At 44.9% G+C, this 27499-nt stretch overlaps 3 protein-coding genes across 31 annotated transcripts in view; all 3 read left to right on the plus strand.

The window, feature by feature from the left end:
* The window catches only part of myo9aa (myosin IXAa), a 68474-nt gene extending 60701 nt beyond the window's left edge, over positions 1-7773 (plus strand). For 15 of the 29 annotated variants that reach the window (XM_040169364.2, XM_040169408.2, XM_040169376.2 and 12 more), the window contains 16 exons: positions 34-254; positions 351-467; positions 1088-1276; positions 1571-1621; positions 1843-1954; positions 3036-3097; positions 3306-3498; positions 3591-3719; positions 3805-3910; positions 3997-4128; positions 4491-4614; positions 4771-4809; positions 5430-5450; positions 5659-5864; positions 6018-6160; positions 6259-7773. In XM_040169364.2, coding sequence (XP_040025298.2) covers positions 34-254; positions 351-467; positions 1088-1276; positions 1571-1621; positions 1843-1954; positions 3036-3097; positions 3306-3498; positions 3591-3719; positions 3805-3910; positions 3997-4128; positions 4491-4614; positions 4771-4809; positions 5430-5450; positions 5659-5864; positions 6018-6160; positions 6259-6761 — 2348 coding nt within the window. In that variant the 3' untranslated portion in view covers positions 6762-7773. Of the gene's footprint in view, positions 1-33; positions 255-350; positions 468-1087; positions 1277-1570; positions 1622-1842; positions 1955-3035; positions 3098-3305; positions 3499-3590; positions 3720-3804; positions 3911-3996; positions 4129-4490; positions 4615-4717; positions 4926-5429; positions 5451-5658; positions 5865-6017; positions 6161-6258 lie in introns of those variants that run through there. The other 14 variants (XM_040169403.2, XM_078085687.1, XM_078085677.1 and 11 more) reach the window with 5 other exon arrangements.
* A 1622-nt stretch (positions 7774-9395) lies between these two features.
* scamp2l (secretory carrier membrane protein 2, like) lies at positions 9396-16086 on the plus strand. The gene is made up of 9 exons (XM_040169422.2): positions 9396-9600; positions 10264-10344; positions 10430-10516; positions 11486-11633; positions 11759-11881; positions 12047-12206; positions 13009-13110; positions 13516-13633; positions 14412-16086. Exons 1-9 carry the CDS (start codon positions 9544-9546, stop codon positions 14565-14567), a joined length of 1032 nt encoding a protein of 343 aa, XP_040025356.1. The 5' UTR covers positions 9396-9543; the 3' UTR covers positions 14568-16086.
* Positions 16087-16377: 291 nt separating this feature from the next.
* Positions 16378-27089, plus strand: bbs4 (Bardet-Biedl syndrome 4). Its single transcript, XM_040169421.2, has 16 exons — positions 16378-16463; positions 17568-17610; positions 20419-20498; positions 21042-21105; positions 21305-21416; positions 21680-21752; positions 22077-22130; positions 22212-22339; positions 23200-23254; positions 23347-23415; positions 23594-23746; positions 23873-24044; positions 24247-24316; positions 24400-24544; positions 24816-25020; positions 26461-27089. The coding sequence occupies exons 1-16, from the start codon at positions 16404-16406 to the stop codon at positions 26613-26615; spliced, it is 1638 nt and encodes a 545-aa protein (XP_040025355.2). The 5' UTR covers positions 16378-16403; the 3' UTR covers positions 26616-27089.
* Positions 27090-27499: the final 410 nt, after the last annotated feature.

The following is a 27499-nucleotide window of genomic DNA, read 5'->3' on the forward strand; positions in this document are numbered from 1 at the left end:
GCGCACAAACCCCTCCTCCTTCCCACACCGCAGGTCAGGAGAACACGTCGCCCCCCTGCAGCCCCGGCTCGATGCCCGATCGCGGCTTCAGAGACCTGAAGGAGAACAAGGAGCCGTCTCCCAAGGTGAAGCGGCGGCGCAGCGTGAAGATCAGCAGCGCCGGCCTGGAGCCCGCCCAGTGGCAGAACGACGCGCTGCAGATCCTCACCTGCACCAACGACTACCGGAGCATGAACGACTTCCTCATGAAGAAGGTACCGGAAAGACGGTCAACAGCTCAAAGTCCTGACCGAGAGATGGAGCCCATGCGTGTGTTTTCATTGTTCACGGCGCTCGCCTTTGTATCACAGATCAACGACCTGGACAACGAGGACAGCAAGAAGGACACCATGGTGGACGTCGTCTTTAAAAAGGCCCTGAAGGAATTTCGTCAGAACATCTTCAACTCTTACTCCACAGCGCTCGCTGTAAGTGCTGTCACCATGTTTACATGTCTTTGATGCATTTTTAACATGCAGTTGGATGATTGAGGTTCTTATATTTGCATTACAATCTCTGTAAGAATGTATCACGTTATTAGAAGTTATTTTAAGTTGATATAAGATGCTAAAGCACAACAAATACTTATGCTTGTATACATTTAATTATATTTATTTTACGTTATTAGAAGTTATTTTAAGTTGATATAAGATACTAAAGCACAACAAATACTTATGCTTGTATACATTTAATTATATTTATTTTACTGTACTTAAAGTTCCCAATGACCACTTAACAAGGATTGTATCGCATTATGAAAAAATGAATACAATTGTAGGAATTTAAGAGGTATCTCAATCCTTGCAGACGAATTGTGTCAAAAAACATAATGATTATTAATATTTTATGATGCTTGAACTTAGTGCTTTTTAATGCATAATGGCTATAACAATAAGCATGATGCATCATTTTGAGTGTCTGGTTGAAGGCCTTAAAGTTATCCATCAATATAAGCATATTATAATGTATTGTAAGTACATTTACAATCCTCTATAAACATTTGAGTCATAGTGTTATTACTGGTAGTAATCGTCATCTTCCTGCCCAGATGGATGATGGGAAGAGCATCCGCTACAAAGACCTCCACGCTCTGTTTGAGGACATCTTGGAGAAGACCATGCGACAGGAGCAGAGGAACTGGAGGGAGTCTCCTGTCACCGTGTGGGTCAACACCTTCAAGGTTTTCCTGGACGAGTTCATGACCGAGTACAAACCTCTGGACAGCACACCCAGCAAGGTAGAGACACACGGCCTGCACACGCAGAGGAGGATTTGTGCTCCTTTTATTTTATATTCTCTATGGATTTAAAAAAATACACATGTGTTAATTGTAGCGTTTCCAAAAAAGGGAGTTGAATGTGTTTTAAATTAAATTACATTTTTTTACTTTTTCAACCTGAAAGCTAAATTGTTTATTTTCTAAAGATGTTGTCCTTATAAAATATGTGATTTAAATGTCCTAATAATACATTTATACACAGTGAAGACACTAAAGAAAGGTTTAAACATATATTTGTTTTTTTTTCCACAGCAGGTACCTAAGCCTGAACGCAAAAAACGGAGGAAAAAGGACCCAGACATTGTAAGTCTCTCTTCATCCTCGCCGTTAATTAGGACTCGATATTGATCACTGACAGAATAAAGACTAAACTTTAAAAGCTTTAACACCATCATTTGCTGTTTTGGAATAACAAGATATAAATACACGGACCACCAGAATAGAAAAAGGTACCTTAAGAAAATGTGAATAAAATATGCGCCGCCGGCGCTGCAGCTGAAGCTGTGCTCTGCTGCCCTCTGCAGGTGGAGGAGCATAACGGCCACATCTTCAAGTCCACCCAGTACAGCATCCCCACGTACTGTGAATACTGCTCCTCGCTCATCTGGATGATGGACCGTGCGTGCGTGTGCAAATGTGAGTGTGCATTTAATATATCACAAAGGGGATTTAGCAGACAGGATTTTCCAACGGTGGATCTGAGATATTAGCTTGTTTTGAAAGCCACTGATGGCTTTGAAGGTTAAAATAAAGCAAAGTCACGACAGAAATTCCCCAATATTTGCTGTTTCCAGCTCATTTACAGCTTTTTAAAATATTTACGTTGTCTTCTATTAGCTAAGTCATGAAAAGATTAATTGGTGATAAAGATAATTTACGTTCATGAACATTCTCAAACATTGAGAAAAAAAACACTGTGAATAGTATTTAGTTTGATGCAACAAACGAAAGAAATGTCACATTTCTCTACTTGACACGACCGTAAGTAACACTGTAAAACTGAGCGATGAAAGCTCTACAGAGACCGTGAATCAGCCGAGGAGTCACACCGTGAAGGTCACGTGTATAAATCACTGTCACAGTCACGTGACCACAGGAATCTGCTGTAAAGAACGAGGTGAAAGAAGTTGTTGAACCGAGGGGAGGAAAGTTTGACGAACCCCGTCGTCATCACAGATGACTCAACTGATGAAGAACCGGGTGGACCTGAACTAAAAAAAACAACAAAGTAATCCTGTTTTGAGCAGGACGGAAAATTGATCAAATTGGTTGAACTTTGTTTGGTTACTTTAATAAAGTCTTTATTCTTTGATGTCATATTTTCATCATTAAGCTCATAATTGCATTGTATCTTAATTTATTTTTTACCACTTTTCAGTTCTAACTACCAAAAGAATACACGTATCTTAACACACACACACACACACACACACACACACACACTCACCATGTCTGAGTCTCAGTCTGGCTCCGCCCCTTTTGCCTCCTCAGCCTTAATCGGATTGTTTTCAACTGGACTCATGGGGTCTGGGGCGCCGTATACTCCCCACACAGTTTGTCCTTTATTCCCGCAGGATGTTTTCCTCTTGCTGACCGGCAGCGCGTCGGCCTCGCGAGCGATAATACGCCAACGTCATTTTTGCTTGTACTGACTTTTGCTGAATGATGAGGAGGCGAGAGAATGACGCGTTTGATTCCTCTGGTTGTGTGTGTCCAGTGTGCCGCTTCGCCTGCCACAGAAAGTGCTGCCAGAAGACGACCAACAAATGCAGCAAGAAGGTGAGTCGGCCATATTGTGCACAGCGGTGTCCCAAGACACGGATTGTTTTTTCCGTGGGTTTAATTAAAGTAGGTGGCGTAAGTACTGCAACCTAATACGCTGACGTAAGCGCTTTAAACACGTTCACGGTTCTTAAAAGCATTTCACGATATCGTGTGCGATTTTTGTTTTTGTGTTGAACCGAGTGTGTCTGTTGTCTCTCGCCAGTTTGATCCAGAGCTTTCCTCCAGACAGTTCGGAGTGGAGGTTTCCCGTCTGACCAACGACGAGAGGACGGTGCCCCTGGTGGTGGAGAAGCTCATCAACTACATCGAGATGCACGGACTCTACACCGAGGGTATCTACAGGAAACCCGGCTCCACCAACAAAATCAAGGAACTCAAGCAGGGACTCGACACAGGTGAAGGAAGCGGGAGAGACGCGTCGAACAAGCGGCCGCCGCTCGTAAAAACGGTGCTTAGAACTCAGCCGACTCTCCTTGTGACCACACAGACGTCGACAGCATGAACCTGGACGACTACAACATCCACGTCATCGCCAGCGTCTTCAAGCAGTGGCTGAGGGACCTGCCTAACCCTCTGATGACCTTTGAGCTGTACGAGGAGTTCATACGTGCCATGGGTAAGGGACGCGCTCTGTGTTTCGGGTTTAACGGGCATCACGTTTGACGTTCACGCCTTCGCTGCCGTGTGATTTGCCTCCCCAGCGTTGCGGGATAAAAAGGAGACGGTCAGAGGAGTGTATTCAGTCGTCGACCAGCTAAGCAGAACCCACCTGAACACTCTCGAGCGTCTCATATTTCATCTCGTCAGGTAGGAACCGGCCAGTACGCTAATCTCACGCTGAGATTGATCTCCCAACCGGTCGAATCACCTAACGCTGAAATGATGCTTTTCAGGATCGCCTTACAAGAGGACACGAACCGCATGTCGGCCAACGCCTTGGCGATCGTGTTTGCCCCCTGCATCCTGCGCTGCCCCGACACCATCGATCCAATGCAGAGCGTCCAAGACATCGGCAAGACGACCGCGTAAGGACACACACTTCATGTACATCTGATGCATTCTCTGCCTGGCGTGAGAGCCGACGTGGATCTTAAATAAGTCCGTTTCATGGAAGGGAGCAACTGACAAAACTGTATGCGGGCCAATCGAGATCAGTCAGCGGAATATAAGATATAAGACAAAAATGTAATTCATTTAATTCAAATTTAATAATTTAATAGGACCGTTTTTGCTGCCGATTTCATTATTAAAAGTTGAGAAATAAATTAATTTAAAAATGTGGGATTCACTTTGTACTTATGACTAATATTCAATACCAGCATGTGTTTTACTGTGACGTTGTTAAGCATTTCCAGTCCTTCTGAAGGGGTTTTGTTTCCCTCTTTAGGTGCGTAGAACTTATCATTTGTGAACAGATGAATAAGTACAAAATCCGACTAAAAGACATCAACAGCCTGGAATTTGCAGAGAATAAGGCCAAGCTCAGACTGACCATCATTCGACGGTCGATGGTAAGATCCAATGAGATGAAATGTACACTTTTATCAGAAGAATCCGCTGTTTGCAATGATTCACACCCTAAAAACTCCTTCCATGATTTGTTTGCCTTTGTAGGCCGTTTTTCTCCTCCAGATTGTCTCCCCTAACCTGTCCTTTCCTTTACCCAGAAACCCGTACTAATAGCTGTTAGATTTATGAGCACTATGGTATGTATACACGCACACGCCGTGGATTACATCCCCAAACTATCATCCGGTGGTGATGCTGTTGTGGTGCCCGACCTCTGCATAGTCCCTCAAAACATTCGGATCTGCCTTCTCCATCCCCAAAGCATGACTCATCGCTTCATTCAGTCCCCTGCTTCCGTTTCTCTCCTGTGGATGAAAGCCACGAGATGCTGCTCATTGCATTGCCTTATGCTACTTGGGATATGGAGTAAACCGCTGATAGTATTCCCTAAATCGCTGTTATTTAAGTCACACTCTCGAGAAAGTGAAAATAGGAAAGACCGATGATGTAGTGTGAGCTACATTGTCACCATTTCAAAAACTAGGAGGTGACAAATCACGTCAGGTGCGACAATTTCAATTTTTTTTTTATTACCTGAAGACATTTATTTAGTTGATTAAAAGTTTTTAATTTGAAATAAGTGCGGGGAGTGTAGAGCGACAAAAAAGGACAGTGAAACATGAAATCTGCATTATATAACAGTACTGTTATTGTCACTAGCTTCACTGAGAAAGGGGTGATCATCATCTGCCGCGCTGCACAACCTTTATATAAACTGATTCCTCCTCCTTCTTTTCTGCTTTTCACTTGCTCAAAGCAGACACATGCGGCTAAAAAGGTACGCTTCGTGTCTCGTTGTGTCTCATCATTTGTGTTGGATCAGTGCTGCGTGTGCTGTCGGTCGTTTCATGTTTGTTTGTGCGCGGCGTGAAATGTGATGCACAATAACCTCTTTCATTGAGCTTTTTTTTGTTTTCTTTAATGGAGTGTAAAGTAGTATTCACCAGGTGAGAATAAAAACATCGGCCTCTTGACTCGTTTCTCAGGGAAGAGGCCGCGTGCCGCGAGCGAGCTACCACACGCCGTCGCCTCCGGTCAGTCCGCGGCTCCCGTCTGTGGCCGAGCCGCTGATCGAGAAGAGCGGCAGTGAAGGAGACGACTCGTTTGCCGAAATCTCGGAGCATCAGCAGGCGGCCATGCGGCAGGAGGAGAGAGTGCTGACGGAGCAAATTGAAAGCCTGCAGAAAGAGAAGTAAACACTGCGACTGCACCTTTGTGATACTTGATGCGTGAACAGTTTGACTGTTTTGGAGAACTGAATGTACACAGACAACATTACGTTTTTGTAATTTTAGCAACGTGTATGTGCAGCTCTTTGGTTCATCGAGATAATGTTTCCCCGCAGAGAGGAGTTGACTTATGAGATATTGGCTCTGGAGCCACGCGCATCGGACGATGAGACCCTTGAGTCGGAGGCTTCTATCGGTACAGCCGACAGCTCTGAGAACCTCAATGTGGACTCTGAGGGAACCATTTCCGACTTCTCTGGTGTGTCTCCACGCAGGAAATTGCCCGTTTTTTTTGTTTAGTGTGTAACCTGAGAGGGAGGATAAAAAGCCAACCTTTCCTTTTGCCTTCCATTGCAGAGAGAGGTCCAGTGATGACTTCCCCCTGGCCCCGGAAGTCCGACATGACGAGGTCCGACACGACGAGGTCCGACATGACGAGCCCCCGACGCCGAACTGTCCGCCGGCAGCCTGACTCCCTGGACTCCGTGGACTCCTGCTCGAGCGTTTCGTCGTACTCTTCCTCATCCCACTTTCAGCCGTCGTCCTCTTCCCCCTCTGCCAGCGCCCGCCGTTTTCATTTCCCCTCCAAGTCTCCTCCTTCCAGCCTGGCCCAGGCGCAGCCGGCGAGTGCGTCTCAAGCCTCCCGAGCCGACAACACAGCGGATCAGGAGGGAGCGAATGATGAAAGGCCTCAGTTTACAAGCAGAGGCACCTTCAACCCGGAAAAGGGCAAACAGAAACTTAAGGGGGCCAAGCATTCGACCCTGAGGCACTCCAGAGACGGCACTGGCCACCGCAGGGACCCTCCCGACATGCCCCAGCCGCTGGTATTGTACGGCAGTAATGAATTCATGGTATGAAGGACACCGAGACACCAAAGCACTCCCCATCCAGCTCCCTGGCTGACGTATACGTTCTCAGTAGCGTGCTGCCGACGGATATCCGCTCCTCAAAGCGCTCTCGCTTAGCCTTTTTCTTGCAAAAAAACAAAAAAAAGTGGCCCCAAGTGCCGTGTGCAGTGTTTCCACCTCCAGAGGGGGGGGGGATCAGTGAAAAAGGCCCCTCTTCTGCGGACCGAACTGCCTCCCGCGCTCTCTCAGTGCCTCGGCAGCTCTCCATTCGGCGCCACGAGGAGACGCGCCGAGCGGGAGGACGATACTGACCGCTAAGCGCCGGGCGGAAGGTCACAGAGCTGGAAAGCTGCAGCAGTGTACTTTCAGTAAATGAAACCCGGCAACATCACAATGTTACAGTGAAAACAGTAAAGCTCACAGTTATTAGCTGCTTTATGAGTTTACAGTTTATTACAGTCAGTGTAAGCAGTGGTTGATCTGTTACTACAATTTTTTTCCCTTATTTAATACGTTTTAATGGGACAGACATTCTTTATAGCATATAATATACAGGTATAAATACTGTACAAAGCCGGAACACCAGCTTCTGCTGGGTAGGGTAGTTAAAGTCAAATATTTATCTTCTTTTTTTTTTTTTTTCTCATGAGTATCTTGGACAGAGATGCACGGATTTGGGCACTTGGATGGTTGTGTGTGTGAATATGTGCTGAGCACTTATGCAGCTTGACTGACCGTATGTGTGAGAAAGAGAAAAACCACTCCATGTGTTGTAAGTTTCCCCCTTACGAGGGAAACGACGCCATCAAAGGGACCAAGTCAGCTGGTGTTCATTCCAGCGAAAGGGGATCCCAGCTCTGTAAAAATGTTGGATGTGTATGAAATCCCTGCATTCACTGCTTAACCGCCATACCACAATTGTAATTGTACAGTACCTATGTACAGTATAGTCTATTCTTGAACCCATCCCCACCTCCTGTCGCGTGTATTTTCTCAATAGCAACCAAGAAAGTACATAAAATCCCTATGCGTTTTGTTTTTATTGTTCAGTGTCTTTTTTTGCCCCACTATGTTTCAGTATTTTGCAATTGTCTCAGGGAACAGCAGATGAAATATTTCAAATCACGCATTTGACTTGTCAAAGTAGGAAACGCAAACGTGTTCCTACTAACTGTAAAGGTGCCTCTGTTTTATTCTCTGTAATCTCAGCCGTTTTTATTGTGTACACCAGGGCTTCTTTTCCAGCGTGCTGCTGTGAAAATGACACCACAAACAGATGCGATACATTTGGTACAAGTAGCAAGGGTGCAGATGTTTTCAATGATTAAACGGGACCATGTAGCGTAAAGGAAACGGCATGTTAATGTCTTACAAATGAAAGTCATCTGCTTGATTCAGCGTACTTGGTACCCTAACATTAGTCAAAGTACAAGGAAATGAGCGATAGTTTCTTGAGGTTATTGTTATATAATTATAATATACAGGTATGTTGTCTGTAATGCCGGCCTCTCCCTTATTTGTTCATCCTTAAGGGGCTGCTTTTGTCCTGTAAAGTCATTTGACTAAGATGACTTTAAGGAATAACTCAAGCCTGGGGGGGGCCAGGTGCCAAAAAGGACCATTTCTCTCCTCTGGTATAAACAGCAATTTATAATTATAAACTGGTTAGACTGCTTTTGAGATACAGCTATTTAAACTGGAGCTAACATCTCTTCATTTTGTTTGCATTCACATTATGGTAAAGTCCAGAGTCAGAGGGTCCGGACATAAAAATACATAAAAGCAGTTAACAAGATGTAATGATAACTTTCCTCAGACGGGATTGGTAAAACATCTGTTAAGTTTACACCTTATGTTAAATGAAAGAGGTAGAGAGTATTTACGTCTTTACTATATGTTGAAAGAGTTTTTTGTCAGGACCTTTTAAAAAGTAGACTCTGTACCCGAGTGCGCTCACAAAGATGACGTCATCAAAAACAAGTCGTAAATCGCCTTAAATGTGATGCCGCCTTATGTGTTATTACTCGTGTGTAACATGTCTGGTTTGCTATCTAATCATGTATCAGCAGGCATGTTGGTTAGTAAAACTGTAGAGATGCACATCTGTAAGCAGTGGTGTGCTATGTATCAAAGTACATTCACCTACTTCTGAGATACTAGTATACGGTCAGTACTTCCATTTACTGGCACTTTATTATCTATACGTTTTACTTTAACAAGCTTTCGCTTTTAGTTAGTTGCTGGTTTACAGCATCAATACAAAGGATAAAATCGGCTGAATTGTGACGTGTTAAGCTGCACCAATGAATGAAATGAGATGTAAAATGATTCCGTTTACTTTTGATGATTAAAGTGGGCTATCTGTCTACATGCAAAACGTTTACTTGCAGCACATTTTACAAAAATATAAAATATGTAATCTACCTCATTCCATAAGCAGTTCTATGGCATGAAAGTGACGAACAAAACGACACGAATGCATTTGATTCACATGAATAAAATTCGTGTTTAAATTCAGACCATCACAATAACCGTATTCTTGAAACTAAATGCTTCAACAAACAAACAAACAAAACAACCAGGCGCGACGTGTTAATCGATCCGAAACGACTCCCGGTGACGCGGCGGTTTTATGTTTTTTTTTTTTTTGTGCGGCTGCGCATGCGCAGAGAGGCGGCGTGTCACAGGGAGCACCACCTCCTCCACCGCCACCGTCAGGAGCAGGAGCAGCCGCCGGGGAGACGGGAGCCGTCGTCTTGTTTATTCCACGCGAGAGAAACTTTCCTCCACGATGTCCGGATTAGACAGCAACCCCTTCGTGGATCCGGTGGACGTGAATCCCTTCCAGGTGAGCGCGGCGTCGCTTTCGTTTCTCGCGTAGTTTGGTGGACGCTTGTTTTTCGGGAATCGTCTCGGCTGAAGCGCGAACCTGTTTGGTCGGTCGCTGGGTTTGGCCTTTGCGTTTCCTGACTGGGAAGCGTCGCTGTTATAAAACACGGTGTAGTTGTAGTTGTTTCGAGTGGGTTTGACGTTACCTGCGCTCGGGCTAATCGGGCTCGCGCACCTGCGCAGGTGAGCAGCCCGCCGATCAGGTGCCTGCTGATATTCAACGCTAACCGTCGAACGCGACTCTTCCACTCGCCGTTAAAGGTGCGTTTTTGGAAACCAGATCCTCGAGGGGAATATTGTGAAATTTGATGTCGGACTTAAAACGGTGTTTGTTTATCTTTTTTTTATTATCAGAAGTTCATTATCACATCCGGGTGCTTTCAGATCCAATAGATCAGAGGAGTAATGGTGACAGGTGAGCTTGTGCCTCTGTGACCTTCTCACTTAAATAAATAAAACACCCTTTTTGGTCGATGAAACTTCTTAGGTCTATAAATAGCAGGTGTGAGGGAAATAAGCGCACTTCCTGTACTGGTTTGAGCCTCTGGGCCTCGGACACCAAATAATTCAAGTGTCTTGGATATTCTCCCTTTCTATTTCCCCCCCCTCCCCCTCCCCTCAGGATGCGTCAATCACACAGGCCACCAGCAGAGCCGCCGCCGCCAACGCCGGGGAGTTCAACCCGTTCTCTGCAAGTGAAATGGTTCGCTCCTCTGTTTTCATAAAAAAAGAAAAAGCTACTCGGTGTCGATCCCTGTGGGTATTTAAAAAGCAGTATCGCCTCACAGGAAACGCACACTGGAAAGACCATCCCCCTGTCCGCTGCCTCCTCTCAGCCGGCCATCCTGCAGACCTCCGTGGAGCAGAGCGCGCAGGTGACACACACACACACACACACGTGTTTACAAGTTAAGGGGATTCGATGTTCTGGTATAAAATCTCTTGTATGTGATTTGTGGACCTTGAGGATTATCTGAGGCTCATGAGTACTAGAGGAAGCGTGTGTTGCAGTAATATTCTGGACATTTTTGCCATCTGCGCTGATGCAAGAGGAGGAGGGACAGGAGACAAATTCAAAGGTCAAGTAATGAGAGACAGATAGGACCTGATATGAGATGGATTAACAGTATACAATGAAGACCTTGTCGTAATAATTAAAAGTTAGTGTAGCAGAAAGCTCCAAAGGTTTATCTTTTTTACACTGTACATTGATGCATCTGCCAGATTTGGTACAGTCTTATTTCTAATATAAACGACATATGATGTCGCTGATGGTTTCTTTTTCACACAAACACATAATGTACACGCAGTGTTGGAAGACATACTCAAGTAAAATAAGAAACACTAGGATTTAAAATAGCTTGAGTAAGAGTCATGGATTATAAATGTTACTCAAGTAAACAAACACGTATCATCTGCAAAATGCACTTAAAGTATTAAAAGTAAAATCTCCTTCTCCTTCATTAACAGGGCACTGATTCTGGTTTAATAACTTGTGGATACAGGAGCAATACAACGTAGTTCAGGTGAACTTATTGTCGTAGTGACGTTCAGATAGAGATCATTGTGATCAAGAGTTTATTTGAAACAACTTTCAGTTCGGTTGAAAAAAAACAAAACAAACGCCACTCATTTCCTCGCCCAGTGTATCTGCAATCAGCCTGCATCGGTTCATATTATCGCCCGACTTCAGTATCAACATATCAATCGCGGCTACGGGAGTGAGTCGGTACTTCCGATCGGAACGTCAGGATGACGTTTGGCCTCGGCTCTCGCCGTCACGAGCTTCTTATGGCAAAGCGCCGTGGCTACGCCGGGCGTTGACGGCGCGTCCCTTCCGTCAGGCAAACGCGGCTTCTGGCCAGGCCGACCTGTTGAGGCAGCAGGAGGAGCTGGAGAAGAAGGCCGCCGAGCTGGAGCGGAAGGAGAGGGAGCTCCGGAACAGCAGCAGCAGCAGCAGCGGCGGCGCCGGCAGGACGCCCAACGCTGGAGGTAACGAGATGCTTTAGGAGACGCGCGGGAAACTTGTGCGTGTGTGTGCCAACTGCACGAATCCACGCCGCGCTCGCCACGTTAATCCAATTCGCTTGTTTTTCATTCCCGTGTGTCGGCTAAAGAGAACAACTGGCCACCTCTTCCCTCGTTCTCCCCCGTGAAGCCCTGCTTCTATCAGGACTTTGAGGTGGACATCCCCGAGGAGTACCGCAGGATCTGCAAGAGAATGTACTACCTCTGGATGTGTACGTACCCCTGCGTCGTCTTAATCGTATGCTCGCCACGCCGACACGTGGGCGTCTCCGTACATCTTTTACGTCTTTTAGCGATTCAAAGACCAGCAGAATCTGTCCTGGTGTCTGTGGTGTGTAGCTGACCGGCTCCTTTTGGTGTCCCGTGCGTCTCCCCAGTCCACAGCGCCACCCTCTTCCTCAACGTGCTGGCCTGCCTGGCCTACTTCACTGCGAGCGCCGACTACGGCGTTGACTTCGGCCTGTCCATCCTGTGGTTCGTCCTCTTCACCCCCATGTCCTTCGTCTGCTGGTACAGGCCCGTCTACAAGGCCTTCAGGTACACGGCGTTAAGGGTTTTTGACTTTGGGTGTTATTTGATTTGCATGACTTTTGAGCAGTGGAAATGGGACACGCTGATTTGGCGGGGTTTCCTTTTTCTTTTTTTAATAACTCTCTCCTCCTCCAACTGAGCCGGAGGGGTTAGAGGAAGCACATTGGAACGTCTCTGTGCTCCTTAAAAAAGGCTGCCATCTGATTTTTTTGTTCTTGCTTCCAGCTTCGCAGTACTTTTATTAGATTATTTTTTTAACACCGAAAAAGGCTGTTTTCTGCCAGAACCATTTGAAACGGCTTCAACAATACTTGGACTGAGATCCCTGAAAATTTAAAATTTGGTTAATTTGTGATCTATTCATTAAAATGTTGTTTTACACAACATAACATCCCGGCAGTGAGATACAAAGATTGGGATTGATTTAAAAAAAATCAACAAATAATATCAGCAAGTCATAAAGATCAAATCAAAATAAAGAAGTTATCAAAACGGAAACAAAAAAGACAAACAGTTGGTTCATTGTGAGGAATATTTACTAAAATTTAATATTGTATTAAATGGACAAAAGAAAGTTCTTTGAAAAAACATTTGTATTATGATTATTTAGTTGTATTGAAACACAAGTCTTTATTAAGTGCTACACATTTTAAAAGCTTTCCTGATCATCTTTGCACTTCAATGTCTTTTAAACTGAAGTGTAAAGTCTTTAGTCAACATATGGCAGCAGAGAAACTGCTTGAATCCTAAATACCGTTAATAATAATATGTAACAACGTGTCCTTGTGTCTCTGTTCTCCCCCTCTAGGTCTGACAGCTCCTTCAGCTTCTTTTTCTTCTTCTTTGTCTTCTTCTTCCAAGTGGCAGTGTACATCATCCAGACGGTCGGGATCCCCAGGTGGGGAAACAGGTCAGTGGGAACCTTTCCTTTAACTGCTGATGTGAAGAATGCGCGTGCTTTGGGTGGATTCATGGTAAACGTGGGTACGCATGGGGTCCGTGTGTTTCTTCATTCACGCCTTTGTGATTGTGTGTCTTGTGTGTTCTTGCCCCGTGTTTCCTCTCTTGCATCTCTTTGACAGATTCCAGCCGCCCTAACTTGTCTGGGTCGCTGCTCTGTAAGTGTGTGGAACTTTTCTCTTTGGGTTTCTTTTCTATGAGACCTCAGGCTTTTCCATTATTCACACGTCATGCTTCTCTATTGGTCACTGGGGAAGCTTAGCAGCGAACCGCCATTTTCTTTGTACTTATTTACACTTGTTGTGGTGTAAATGCGGAGCGACTCATGGCTGTTTGTTGCCTCTGCCGTCCACAGCGGGTGGATCGCATCCATCAGCATGATCGGCTCAAACTTGCCCGTGGCCGTGGTCATGATGGTGGTGGCCGGATTCTTCACGGTGAACGCTGTGCTGGCTGTGATTCTACTCAAGATGGTAAGCTAACGGGAAACGTGCCGCCAACAAAGGGAATCCTCAACCGTGTCAACAGTTTTTAGTTTGCGGGTCATTTTTGTTTGTGTTTGATTGTCGTCTAGTCAAATGCAATAAGCCACGGCCAGGCTGCATGAGGTTGTTTTTGTATGTGCGCATGTTCGAGGTCAGATCGAAGATGCCAGGGCCTCATTAGTCAAACATAAGTGTGCGTATTCCCTCTGTGGCTTCATATGTCGTCCGTTCGCGCTCCGACTCTGTGATGCCGCATGCAGATGCAAAGAGAGCAACGTGGCAATGAAAGGGCCAACAGGGGGGATATGGAGACTTTATACACGGCTGAAGGGTTATAAAGGTTCAGAAAAGATCCAAGCAGGTCAGCCTACAAACGGGTCACCCGGAATGTGCCACGCAACAGTAGATGGATGTTGAAACACTTGAATGATAGACAACCATTGCATTGTTTTTATTCAAATATGTACAATAGTTAGTAGCCCTGAACTTTATTCCAAATTTGTTTATTTTGTTTTTAATAACCCCTTAGCTAATAAACACACTTGAATTGAAATTTTTGCCCGTTGAGATATTTCCTTGAGAGGGTTCTTTATACAAAATCCTAAACCGCATACAGACAAAAACAACACACACTGCAAATACACATTTGAAATCTGTATTCGGTGCAGTTGAGGCAGTTTGATTGAAGGTTGACTTAAAAAAAAAAAAATATGAAGAGTAGTATAGATCTCAGACAACCACCCGCCCTTCTTTCTTGTGTCTCCAGGTCCACTCCAAGTACAGGAGGACCGGTGCCAGCTTCAGCAAGGCCCAGCACGAGTTCTCCCACGGCGTCCTGACCAACCAAACCGTGCAGACGGCTGCGAGCAGCGCCGCGGCCTCCGCTGCCCAGGGAGCCTTCGGCAGGAGCCAGGGGAACTAGACGGCGTCTCAGGCTACAAACCCCTTCAGGGTCAGAGTTTGATCTGTTTTGTGAAAAAGTCCCCGAAAAAAAAAAAAAACATAACATTTGGAGAGAAATTGTTCTGCTTTTTCCCCCCACCTACGGTTTAAACATGCAGAAGACACGCTAGAGGTCCTGTACCAGCATGTAAGGGCGTGCGTACATTATGTGTTGCTTGTTATTGAACTCTGATCAGTGTGCAGCTAGATTGCAGCCGTCAAAAATTGATTCTGGGAAATTTTCGGAAGGAGACAGAAAACTGGAGTTGAATCAAACGGGGCGAAGAAGGAGGCGGCGGGTGTGACGGAAGTTAATTGGCAAGTCACTGGAATACATTTAACGTGGTCGACTAAAGATGCACGGGACACCACTGAACAGGGCTGGAGTTTAGTGATAAAGTACGTCTATTTAAATCCCTTCACTGGAAAATGCGCGGGAGGGGGAGCACTTGGATTTTCATATCTAACCTACAGGCGCATCATAAATAAACACTGGGAGGAGTTGGGATTAGTTTAACAGCTCACTTGACATGAGAATGTTTCTCCATCACTGAATGATGGATCCACTTAATGTATGAATATATGTTTGTGTCATTACAGCGGAATGTAGAGCGGCAGCGTTTATGTCATTCCGCCTGATGAACAACTTTAAACGCATTCAGTCCACTTTATACACCACTGTACTGGATCCGTGAAACGAGACGCATCCATCCTGCTGTTAGAGTTCTACTCTGATTTAGTGTTTTTTGATGTGTACAAAACTGTATAGGATGATGATTAATGAAGGGGACGGGATGAAGGGTTTCTTTTCTACTCTTTTCATCGCTTCACTGATGAAGTGTGACCAATGTCCTCTCAGGGCAAATGAAGACACTGTTTAAATGGGATGGAACATTTTAATTCATCATGTTGATTTCCGAAGACTTGTGTTTATATATATATCTATATAGATAGATATAAAATCAATGTGGAGTTTTGCTGCGAATAAAATGAAACACAGGGTGCAGGTTTGATAATGTTAGGTTACTGACATAGTATAGAATGTAGATGTATGTGCAGTACTTAAAAGTGTATTAACGAGCAGAACGAACACATTTGTCTGGATATTATCTATTAATTATACTTCAGACCAATGTCTCCTGTTACTAAATAGACACATACTTTGTATTTCTGCGCCGCGTTCTACCTACTTGTTGGGTATTTACATTTTTACTTGTGAATATACATCTTATAAGTTGAAGAATTCTGATATGTCGTTACTGTTACTGAATCATATTGTTTAGGTGTAACCTCTGCCTTTAAGCAGATGGAGCACAACAAATCCTGTGTGTGGATTTAAGCACAAGGCTCAATGTGTTGTCCAACTTTGTTTGTCTTGATGGGGAAATTAGTTTATTGTTGAGGGAACCTTTCGACCATCATGGTGTGTTGTACATATTGGTGACTAATTTAAAATGTAAATTACTGGCGGGGTATTTGCAAAAATGAAAATGGTTTCCTAACATGGAATAAAATGTCATTTTTACGTATATAGAAACTGAACGTTAAATCTCAGGCGATATGTGGACTAGGAAATGACCTAAAACACTGAGATACGGCTAATCAACAAATACAGGTTAACAGTAATGATTTGACCAAACGTGTGAAATGTTAATTTTGTTCTTGTGAACAGTAATTATTTTTCCCTTTACGCTCTTTTAAGAACATCCACGAGTACCCGATTTAAAGAATATGTCGTTCATTAATTTGTGTATAAATACAACTAAAGCTTCCCAATGGTCGCCTGGTGACACGCGGAGTGAACGCTCACGTATCCATGGCAACGGCTTCCGCTGTGGATCATCCCAAGATGGCGGACGAGGAGGTCTCCGCGGCGGTGAGTGCGTTACCGAGGGCAAGCTAGCGTTTTCTCGGGTAAACGCGGTGACGGGTCACTCTTGTTAGCGTAACGGGGTTTGATTGTTCAGCGTAACCTCCGTAATAACGCGCGTCGTTTCAATGTCAAGCTGCTCCCGGCCGACGGATTCCAAGTCGGGGCTAAACTGACTTAAGCCGCAGCTAACGGCATTCCGCCTTTAATCGCAGCCACCCACGGGGCAGGCTAGCTGCACCCCCGAGAGCTACGCGGGGCTCCGGCTACCTGCAGCCAGGTGATCGCAGCAGAAGTGCGTAGGCAACGTTAACGTCACAGGGCGAAGTCAGCGCCTCGTGAGCTTCGCACCGTCAACTTAAAAGTGAAGGTGACGTAACGCTGTTACCGTCCAGCTCCGCACCAAACGGAGCCGGCGCTTCGCTTTTAGGTGCCCGTCGCGTTGTGGCCATAACGCGCCGCGTTTCGGGAAGTCGTGACAAGAAGAGCTTAGCTGGTGATGAACTGAAAGTCAGCGGCGGCGCTGCACTCGAGTGGGTCCAATATCGGGCGGAAAGGACTTCAAGCGATGCACTGAAAGTGCGCATGCGCGTCTATCTGCTCGGGCAACGTGAACCAGCTGAAGTAATAACTTCAATAAATGCAGATTGACACCATTCTTTCAATTTATTCCAAGTTTACTCATCGTCGGAGGTGGAAAAAGTACTTGTATACTCAAAAGTAGAACTACAATGTAGTCCTGCATTCAAAATGATTAAAAGCATTAAAGGGTAAGCATGAAAATATATGTGATGGATGTGAGAACTTATTTTTATGAAATGTCAGTATTAACAGCAGCATTGGCATGTTTTTCATCACTGTACAGTCATATTTAGTTTATAGTTCATAAGACCTATTCAAATGTTTATGTTCTATTTTAGTTTGTGGTTTTTTTCCGACTTTTTGTCTCCCTCAACCTTTCATGAACTAAAACATCTTTAAAACATATTTCTCGGCGGCCTAAATCTATCATACCTGCTGTTCATGAGTGACACTATATGAAATATGGTATAAATTCTATTTTATTAAGATATGAATTGTTACTCATTCGTTTTATTTAATCATTTTCAGCTCCCGGTTTCCACTGAAGCCAAGAAGCGCCGAGCACCTAAAGGTACCGAGCAAGACGGGTCACATTTTGAAGTCACCCGATGATATGATTTACAAACATCTCACTTCCCGTTAAGGCGTCCCGTATATTGATTTTATTTCGCTCTGTAACTGGTGAAGGATGCTACTCGAGTGATCGTCCTGCAGAGGTCACCCTCCCCCTTCTGTCCTCCGGCCCTCGAAGGAAGTAGCAGATGAGCCGTGTTCCACATAGTTCCCTGTGTGGAAAACGTTTGTTGATCATATATTATACCTGGATGATTTATCATCATAATATGTGGCTTAATGTCCCATTGGGCTGTTGCTCCCGATTAGTCTTTTTATTTTTTTACAATATTTTATTTTTGTCATCAGCACTGCTGAGAATGTAAGTCCTTGGAGGGCATCTCATCCTATTGTATTTGCAGTGCTGTCTTGCACATCCAATTCGCATCTTATTATCTTATTGGCGTGTGCTTAGTATGACTTTTACTTTTACATTCGTAAAGACTAAGGTTACAAAAATCATAAAAACAGAAAATAAAGACTTTAAAGTATTAATGTATTGGAAGTGTACAGTTCTGTGCTCATGTTTTGAATAACCATGTAGTAGAGAGTAGTTCACAATGATAGTAAGAACTTAACGCTGTAAAAGCGTCCAAGGACAGAGGGTGTTGTATGCTGTACAGATTGTGAAGCCACTTAAAGAATCATTTAGGATCTTTACTTGACAAATGGTCATTGATCTCGGAAAAGAAAGAACATACAGTGAGTCCAGAAAGATGAAATGTATCAACACAACGTTAACAGTGGCATATATATATATATATATATATATATATATTGACACCATTCTTGGTGTACTGTATAACTCCCTCAAAAGACAATTGTGACTTAATATCATATGCACATGGTAGGTCTATATATATGTATGTAATTGAATTAATAAGTTTAAAACATGTTCTATGACATAATTGCGTTTTTCAGAGCTTTCATAGTTCATATAAAACGATTGATGGTGACATTTGGTCCAAAGCCGCCTTAATATGAACAAGAAGGGAAAATAATCATGTAAAAAGAAAATTCTCCATAACCGTCTGGTTTCATACTAATTTATGAATTGCAGTCTGGGCTTTATTTTGCACACATGAAAATGAAATATGTTATGCACTAATACATTGAGTGCTTTTCTAACATTTTATGGAATGCTGTCACAGGACTCCGAAAGGGGTAAATGTCCTGTTTCTTTCAAACCAGCAGCAACCAAACATGCCAGTGGCGGAAGGTCTCCACTTTCCACCGCAGCATGTTTCCGTTTTACCGAATCAAGTGTCAGCGCCGCAATCTGCTTTGATTTCAGTCAAATTCCTCGGAAGGAAACGTGTAGGCAGATGAATATGAGAATAAATCACTTGAGGAGACCGAAGGGTTTTTAAAAGTTTTCAGAGTGAAACTTCCCCCCCCCACCCCCCCAAAAAAGTCCCCCTATTTTTCATTACATTCCCCCCATGTGTCTTTTGATCTCAGCAGGCGTCTCCTCTGCTCTTATCCCCCTTTAACACACGCTCGGAGCTCACGGAAGCCAAATCTGTCTTAGCATTAGCAAGTTCAAATACAACAATGAGACAATTCCTCCATGTTTGGATGACATTTCTTTTCCACAGAATCGTATTTAGGAGACCTCCCGCTGCGCTGCTCTGCGCTGCTCTTCTCTGCTCCTTTCCACCATTCTTTTATACCGCACATCCAGGAACCCGCGTCTGACGTGCGGGGTTATTATTTTTTTTCTCCTTCCTCCTCCGACAGGCACGGCCCCGCTTTGTGTGCGTGGACTCCGCAGCGCCACGGGGCCCCGTCTGAAACCCGAAGACAAGAATATTACTGCCGCCTCGGCAGGAGGAAAGCGGATTAGGCCACGAAGAGGGTCACTCCGAATCTTGACGGGGGCCAACGTGTGAAAGCGGAGGGGATTTCTCTCTAGTTGTAGCACTGATAGATAAAAACAGTAATGTAATTCAAACTATATATATATATATATTTTAACTGTGGAGGTTCATTAACAATATCCCCCGATGTCAGCGACAAACTCAAAGCCCAGCACTTCTTTCCACACCGCATTAAAATCCTGTTTTCAGCCCCCGGGGGAGTAGTGGGTGTAAAATAACCGGATTAGCAGAATCAAATTTGCATGAATTGGAATGACTTTTTGCCTCCCTGAGGAATGACATGTTGTCCGTCCTGGAGCTTTGTGGTCGGGTTCTCGGGGTTACCGGACCCCTCGCACAGCTGGCTTTGTGCCGCCTCTGTCCTGTCACAAGCGCCTGTCTCGCGAGAGACACGTTGTTGCCCTGGCAACCGGGAAATATCTCAAGTCGCTCGAGACAGAAAAACAACAACATGCTTACAAGGTGACAATTAGAGGTGGTGAATTGATTATAATTCAGCTCGTGGGCTTTTGGTTGAGGTGTTAACGTCTGTGTTACTGTCAGATCACGGACTTGCGGACTGCACAGCGGGGGGACGCTTTCTACCATTACTTGTTCAACTGACAAATTAAAGACAAGAATAAATACAAAAACAAACTTTAGATCCGTATAGAATAAAAGCCCGGGGAACAGATTTACGGCGTGCTCGGTGAAGTGACTTGAACTTAGCCTGTGGATTTGGGCCGACGTGTTACTTGTGTGTTAACTGTCAGATCAGAGACTCGCTAAGGACTAGAAGAGGAGGGGGGCCTCCAGGATGAATCATTCAGCTTTCAACTAAATAAGGCATTAACTGAAAGGGTAATGAGCCTAAAAGTTTCCCATTTTTATTCTATTCATGCTTGCAGCTCCAGAGCTTCCCATCGTGGAGAGGAGAAACTGGCTGATCCACCAGCACTACATCCGCAAGGACTACGATACCTGCAAGGTGAAGTGCCTTCCTGCTCCGTAACTCCCTTTGGTTTGCTCTGTCGTGCACAACTTGATCTGCTCAGAGTTGATCTGATTTAACCTTTTGAAAAATAATGACCATGCTCATGGATGCCTGGCGTTCTACCGCAACACCCTTTATTATGGGCTGATTCACTGCATCGACTTGTGTATTCCCTCATGAAGCCGGCAGGTACTTGATGAGATGCATTACTGAATTGCTCCTTCTCTGTCTCTTTGTAAGAAGAGATGCACTCCTCTCCCTCTCAGAGCTCTGATTTAATCGTGCCAGCGCTGCGACGAGGGCGTCCTTCTGCCCAGGCGACATCTTGGGCAGAAGGACGGCGCGGCCGTCTCCAAGCAGACATCTGCTATTTTGGTTCATCTACGCGCAGCAGTGCGAAGGAGCTCGCCGAGGCGCACCGTGGATCAGAGGGGGGGGGGGGTCAATTAATACATCAGAGTCTCGGGGGGGGGACGCTCAACCACAGAAACGTCCGTTTCCGGCGTAGAGATGGTCTGTCTTTCTTTGTGCGTGCAGGCGATCATCAAAGAGCAGCTGCAGGAGACTAACGGAACGTGTGAATACGGGATTTATGTCCAAGGTGAGCCCGAGTTTCAGAACTAACTCTTCCGTCTCACCCCGGCGAGGTGTACGGTGTTAATTAGGAGCTTCCTCAAACGAAGCCTCGGTGGCTGTCGACGCCCAAGCTCCTCGATGCATCATTTAGTTCCCCCAAAAACCACTGGACCCCATGCTGTGCCTTTGATTCTTTTTAATGTGTTTCAAACCCCTTCGCACAGCACTAATCATGCGTCTTGAGGGCAAGATCCAACAGTCCCTGGAGCTGTTCCAGAGCTGCGCCATCCTGAATCCCAGCAGCGCCGACAATCTCAAGCAAGTGGCCAGATCGCTGTGAGTCTGCTGCCCTCAAGCCGGGGGGTGCGTCCGCCCATCCCCAGTATCTACCAGGACAGACGTAGGAGGGAAATATCTGTGATCGCTGCCCAACTGCAGGCCGCTTATGGCCACGACGTTTTGTTTTTAGTGCTATAGAGAAAGGTTTAGCCACCCACAGCGGGTGTTCCTCACTGCTGCAGGATCGTAAGAATTGCGATTCCGCGTGCAGTGAATGATTCGTTTCTCACATGGATTATTGTTGTGTATTGTTTCCGTAGATTTCTCCTGGGAAAGCACAAAGCAGCTATTGAATTCTATCACGAAGCTGCAAGGCTCAATGAGAAAGACTGGGTAACCGAAAAGGAACACTCTGCTTTGTCTTAAAGTTCATGTGTTAAGTGGACCTGGCATCTTTCACCCTAAATACACAGCATGACATCCTCTTATCGGAATTTCTGAGTTTGGAATGGCGGCACGCCGTTTCATGCAAAGATTAAGACATAATCTCCGTGTTTGCACCCCCAGACCACTATGAAGCTGCACCATTAGTATATTTTTGAGAGTAATACTTTAAAGCTCGTATTCCACAGGGCTTTTGTCTCAAGTAGGTATTACACTTGGAAATTGAATTAATCTTTATCAAGCCCTGTATAATCTGACATTTTCTCACCCCAGGAGATCAGTCATAATCTGGGGTTGTGCTATTTCTTCATCAAAGACTTGAAACATGTGAGTATGGCGACATCAGACCGGACAAGATGTACTCATTCCGGCTTGATTTAATCATTTTCATCTCCTGTCTCTGGTCAGGCTGAAGAGCAGCTAAACATAGCTCTCCGGATTAATAAACACGACAAGACGTTCATGATGCTCGGGAAGGTTCATCTGCTGGCCGGGGAAACGGACAAGGCCGCCGAAGTGCTGCGGATGGCCGTGGAGTAAGTAAAGGTTGCGTGGACATTGTGAAAGAGCACAGAGAAGACATCTAAAGAAAGAAATATTAGAAATAACCACTTATTTGAGGTATATGTTATTATTGGCTGTCATTGCAGGTCCACAGGGATATTTGAAACATTTTATTTATAATACATATATATACAGCAATCAATTGCAATTATTACATTTTAAGTTCAGGAATTGTTTGCCAGGCCAAAGTTTTTCATCACCGACACACGAAGGAAGCTTTTAAAAAATCTCTGTCAATATTTACACTCGGCGTGCCAGCTATCCTCATGAAAACTCAACATAACATGATGAAAAAGCAAATAGCCATAAACTTGCCTCTTGATTTATCCGAGGAGTTTTTGGATCTCTCACAAAGTTCTGGTTTTGCTGCATTTTAAGGCACTGCCACTTTTACTTCAGTAATAATTCCACGTATTTCCAGTTCTATCGGCGCGTTGAATATTCCAACATTAGCTCTTGGCGTAGATCACTAAATTACATCGGTGTCTACAATAGCAGAGCTCATTATGGCTACCTCCTGTTGAGGCTACATGAATTAATCAAGTGCCCCAATACTGATGTTGCTTTGATGAGACGTACCACTGTGATCCTTTATTTTAATGCACACATGCCCATTCTCTACCGTTTTCCTTTTTCCTCTTTCATAGAGCCACATCATCCCCCACAGGTCATAATTAATACTCCACAATTATGCTGAATTAAGCTCTGATTGAATCAGCAGATTCCCTGAATATCAACTTTGTTTGCTGAGGAATAATTGCAGGCATTAAACGTAATTACAGGCGTAGGTACGGGGACATTCTTCATTCTACTTGTCTCCTCTTCGATTCAGATTTTCTCCAGAGAACACTGAACTCTTGACTACTCTCGGCCTGCTGTTTTTACAGGTATGTACGATTATGTGTACACGCAGGTGACATTTACTGTAGGTGTCAAAGACATTTAACGGGCTTTAATGTAACATCGATGTTTTTGACAGCTTGGGAAATACCAAAAAGCATTTGAGCACCTTGGAAATGCCCTCACCTTTGACCCAAACAATTACAAGGTATGTGGACATTCGAACAGACTGATTCTGCTTTGGTATGAACGGTGCTGGCTATTACCAGCGCATCAAACTTCTTTTAAAGCACTTCAGTTGAAACAAAAGGTCGTTCTCTGTCAGGTGTCACACGCCCGTCTTTAATCATACGCACGGCCTCTATAATCATCGCCTTCATTCCCAGGCCATCCTGGCTGCAGGCAGCATGATGCAGACCCACGGGGACTTTGATGTGGCCATGAGCAAGTACCGAGTGGCGGCCTGCGCCGTGCCGGAGAGCCCCCCCCTCTGGAACAACATCGGCATGTGCTTCTTTGGAAAAAAGAAATACGTAGCCGTGAGTGAAGCTGTCTGTTCGCTTCTCTTTCTCAGTTAAGTATCGGTCAACCTTTTTTTTTTTTAACCTTTTTCTCTCTCCCAACTCCCCCCCCCCCCCCCCCCCTCCCTCCCTCCCTCCTCGTAGGCCATCAGCTGCCTGAAACGAGCCCACTACATGTCCCCCTTTGACTGGAAGGTGCTGTACAACCTGGGGCTGGTCCACTTGACCATGCAGCAGTTTGCCTCTGCCTTCCACTTCCTCAGCGCAGCCATCAACCTGAACCCCCGCATGGGGGAACTCTACATGCTGCTGGCAGGTACTGTGGAGATTCTCGGCAGAAATGGTGGCAAAAGTTGAGGGGTCATGTGGGAGGATTCAATCGTTCTGCGCCGGTTACACGCTATTCCTTTTGTAAAGCGCACGCTAGATGTTACACGTTGCTGAACGTGCCTTTTCGGTGGTCACGTGACCGGTTTACACTTGAGCTAAGGTGGTGTCTCGTGCTCATTTCTCGACAGTGGCTCTGACCAACTTGGAGGATGTGGAGAACGCCACCAGAGCGTACGAGCAAGCTGCCACCATTGACCAGTGAGTCTGTCCTCCCGTCTTCAATGTGCTGCGCCTTTTGAATCCGAGTCTTTCAAATTCTCTGCTCTTTTTCCGCCCGGCAGATCCAACCCCCTTGTCAACCTCAACTTTGCCATCTTCCTCTATAATCATGGCGATAAAAAGGCAACTCTGGATCAGTATCAGGAGATGGAGAGGAAAGTCAACCTACTTCGAGACAGCAATAGCACCTTTGAATTTGATCCCGAGGTACTTGAAGGGGAAGCTCGGAGCTTTTGAAGTGTGGCGACTGATCCGCAGTCGGTGTATTACCTTCAGTAGAAGGCTGTCGGCACGGCGCCGGTTTAGAGAAAAGGACAAAACACTGTAGCAGCACAACATATCGCTTTAATGTTTTAACAGTGGTTTTATCTCCCCCTCGATCTTCTTCTTTTGTTTCGGGTTAAACCTCTGATCTTCATCGCTTTTTTGAGTCAGTTGTTGTTTTGGCTTTATCTCTACGTCTACTTCCCACTCGCAGCTAATGGACATGGCTCAGAAGATGGGAGCTGCCCTGCAGGTGACCGAGGGTCTGGTGTGGACTAAACCCGGCAAGGACTCCAAATCCAAACCCAACTCTGGCGCAGCCTCCAATGCCCCTGGTCCTCCCCTTGGTACCAACCAAGCTCTGGGCCAAGCCATGTCTTCTGCCGCCAGCTACAGCAAGAACCTGCAGCAACCATCAGGTAGAAATGACCGCTGCGGCTTGTAGAAAGAGTCAATTAATGCTCTCGCCCGCTCGTTGTAGCTTCAGTCTGGAGCTGATGAGACCTGCCTGAGTGTCTCTCTTTAGTTTCGCTCTGAGCACAAAATCGAAATGAGGTGAGAGTTTCATCAGAAAAGTCCAGTGTTGAACCCTCAGTGATATTTCACAGCCTCCACCTCTTTCTTCAATAAACCAAAGCCGGGTTTTTCCATCTGAAATGGAAGCTGGAAGATATCTTCTTCTGCTGCAGAGGGAATTTGAGAGCTGAGGCCAAATGGAATATAGCTTTTTTTTTTTAAAGAAGGAGCAAACCTCGAGCCATCATATTTTCTTGACGACAAAAGAAAGTCAGCAGCCTGAAAAAAGAACACGCAGTTAAGATAACTGGAAGGCTACTCTGAAGTGATTGTCACGGCTTACGGCTCTCGGATGTCAGCGGACCGGAGAAAAAAAAAAAAAGCCTGTTTTCTGAGTTTCCTCCTACAGCAATGGAACAATGAAAAAAATTTAATGTTTTTTTTTCTTCTTCGAATTTTGACTTGATTTTCTTGACTTCAAAGCACCCGGAGTGCTTTACGGACAGTTGGTTGTGAACATACAGTAAATTCATGCGGAGAAGCATAACGTCAATGAATGATCACGATTAGGAATTCACCCGTGTGGTTCGTGAAGAAATCTGTCGCAGAGGGCAGAGCGAGTTCTTTGTACAAACGAAATGCCACCAGGTTAGTTCTGTTGGTACGAGGTTATCACGTAGCGGTTGAGCCACGGGTCAAACTGTAGCGTGAAAGTTATGCCGTTAAAGCGTCAAACTGCTGCTTCTTAAGATTCACCTCGTTCTAAATGTGAGGAAATTGCAGCGTTTAAAGAAGCCGATTTTAGTTGCCCGTCTGGAATGTCACTCGTGGAAAATGTAATTATGTGCCGTACGTGACTAAAGTACGGCCCCAATTATCCTGCACTCACAACATGTGGTGTCATGGTTTCCATGTGGATAACCAAAGAATACTTCACAGAAGTAGACTGTGTTTCATTAGCAAACACAGTGCTGCTGTGTTGTCTGTTCGCCTCCATTCATGCACATCCACTCTACTGGAGTCGAGCGGCGAGGTCGGCGTGGCCGTCATGAGCTGAGTGCAGTGTGTCTGGAGCAGGATCCATACTGATGATGATGGATTCTATTTGTGTAGGTAATAAAAACTCTACGCTCACAAAATAATAAATATTATTCATTTCAGGCGACACTGAATAAACCCATATCCCATTGCTCCCCCTCCCTCCCCTCCAGGCCTCGTAGCTCCTGAGTATGGAGACCCATTTGATGCGCCACACAAACCGCTTCATGAGTGGGATTGTTGAGAACTTGAAGCGCTTTTCTGATCCATGTTGGCATCAGCTCTCCTGCTTTTGTTATTTCCAGGAGCTGTCGAAGGCCCCCCCACGCCCCTCGAGCCAGAAGCGGACGTGGAGAAAGCCCCCAGCCCCCCCACTGGTCCTCCAGGCTCCCCAAAACCTGCAGAGTCGGAGAATCCCAGACCCAGAACCTCCAAGAGGAAATCCAAGGTGGAGGAATGAGTTGGTTATATTTGTCACATTAAGGTAGTTTGAAATGAGATAGAAAAGCGAATGGCCCAACAACACCAACTACATTTTTTTTTAACCCAAAGTGTTCCGGGTACATGTGGCGGTTTGGTACACCTGTCAAAACCAATTCCAATTGCATGATTGAATTGAATGTGGGCCCTTGTGCACTTACAAATGTTAATATTTGGATGAGCTTAGCAATAAGATTAAGTGATGAATGTTCCTTAAATTGACATTTCAAGAGAGGTTGTCAGTCCTGAAATATATGAAATGCTGCGACAATCACTGCTGTAATCTGAGGACGTGAAGGGACGTTTATGAATAGTTGCAGGATATTTCTTGTTTGTATCATAGGGCTCTTTTTGAGGGCTGAGTGTAAATAGTGATACATGCTTTTATATGTGGATAAATGTTATGTTTATAGAGTCACGTATTTAATATTAAAGAAGATACTTTAAAAGAAAACCGCAGCGTTGCATCTATTCCAGTTCTAATGTTTCACTGTGATTTTGAGTATTTAGGTCATTCAACAACCAACAAGGGACGGACTTGTTAAAAAGCTCTACAAGTCCAGTTTGAAGATGGAACTTCAAAATGAACACATACTTATGTATTCCCATTCATGTATGAATTGCTCATCAAGCTTAATATTCTGTCAGTCATGGTGAACGTCCCTGAATAGTTGAACAAGGACCAGACCGTGATCGTGCCTCATAAGTTATCTGTACTGAAGGTCACAAAAAAAACTATTTGAGTACGAATTTTAATTTGGATGGGGCAGTTTGTTCATATTAACCAAAACTATTCATGAAAAATGTCCCATGCGGAAGTCTGGATACACACGCCGATTATTAAGTGTTTGGGGGCTTTTAACT

The sequence above is a fragment of the Gasterosteus aculeatus genome, chromosome 12 (assembly GCF_964276395.1).
Source record: "Gasterosteus aculeatus chromosome 12, fGasAcu3.hap1.1, whole genome shotgun sequence".
In the NCBI taxonomy this organism is placed as follows: Eukaryota; Metazoa; Chordata; class Actinopteri; order Perciformes; family Gasterosteidae; genus Gasterosteus; species Gasterosteus aculeatus.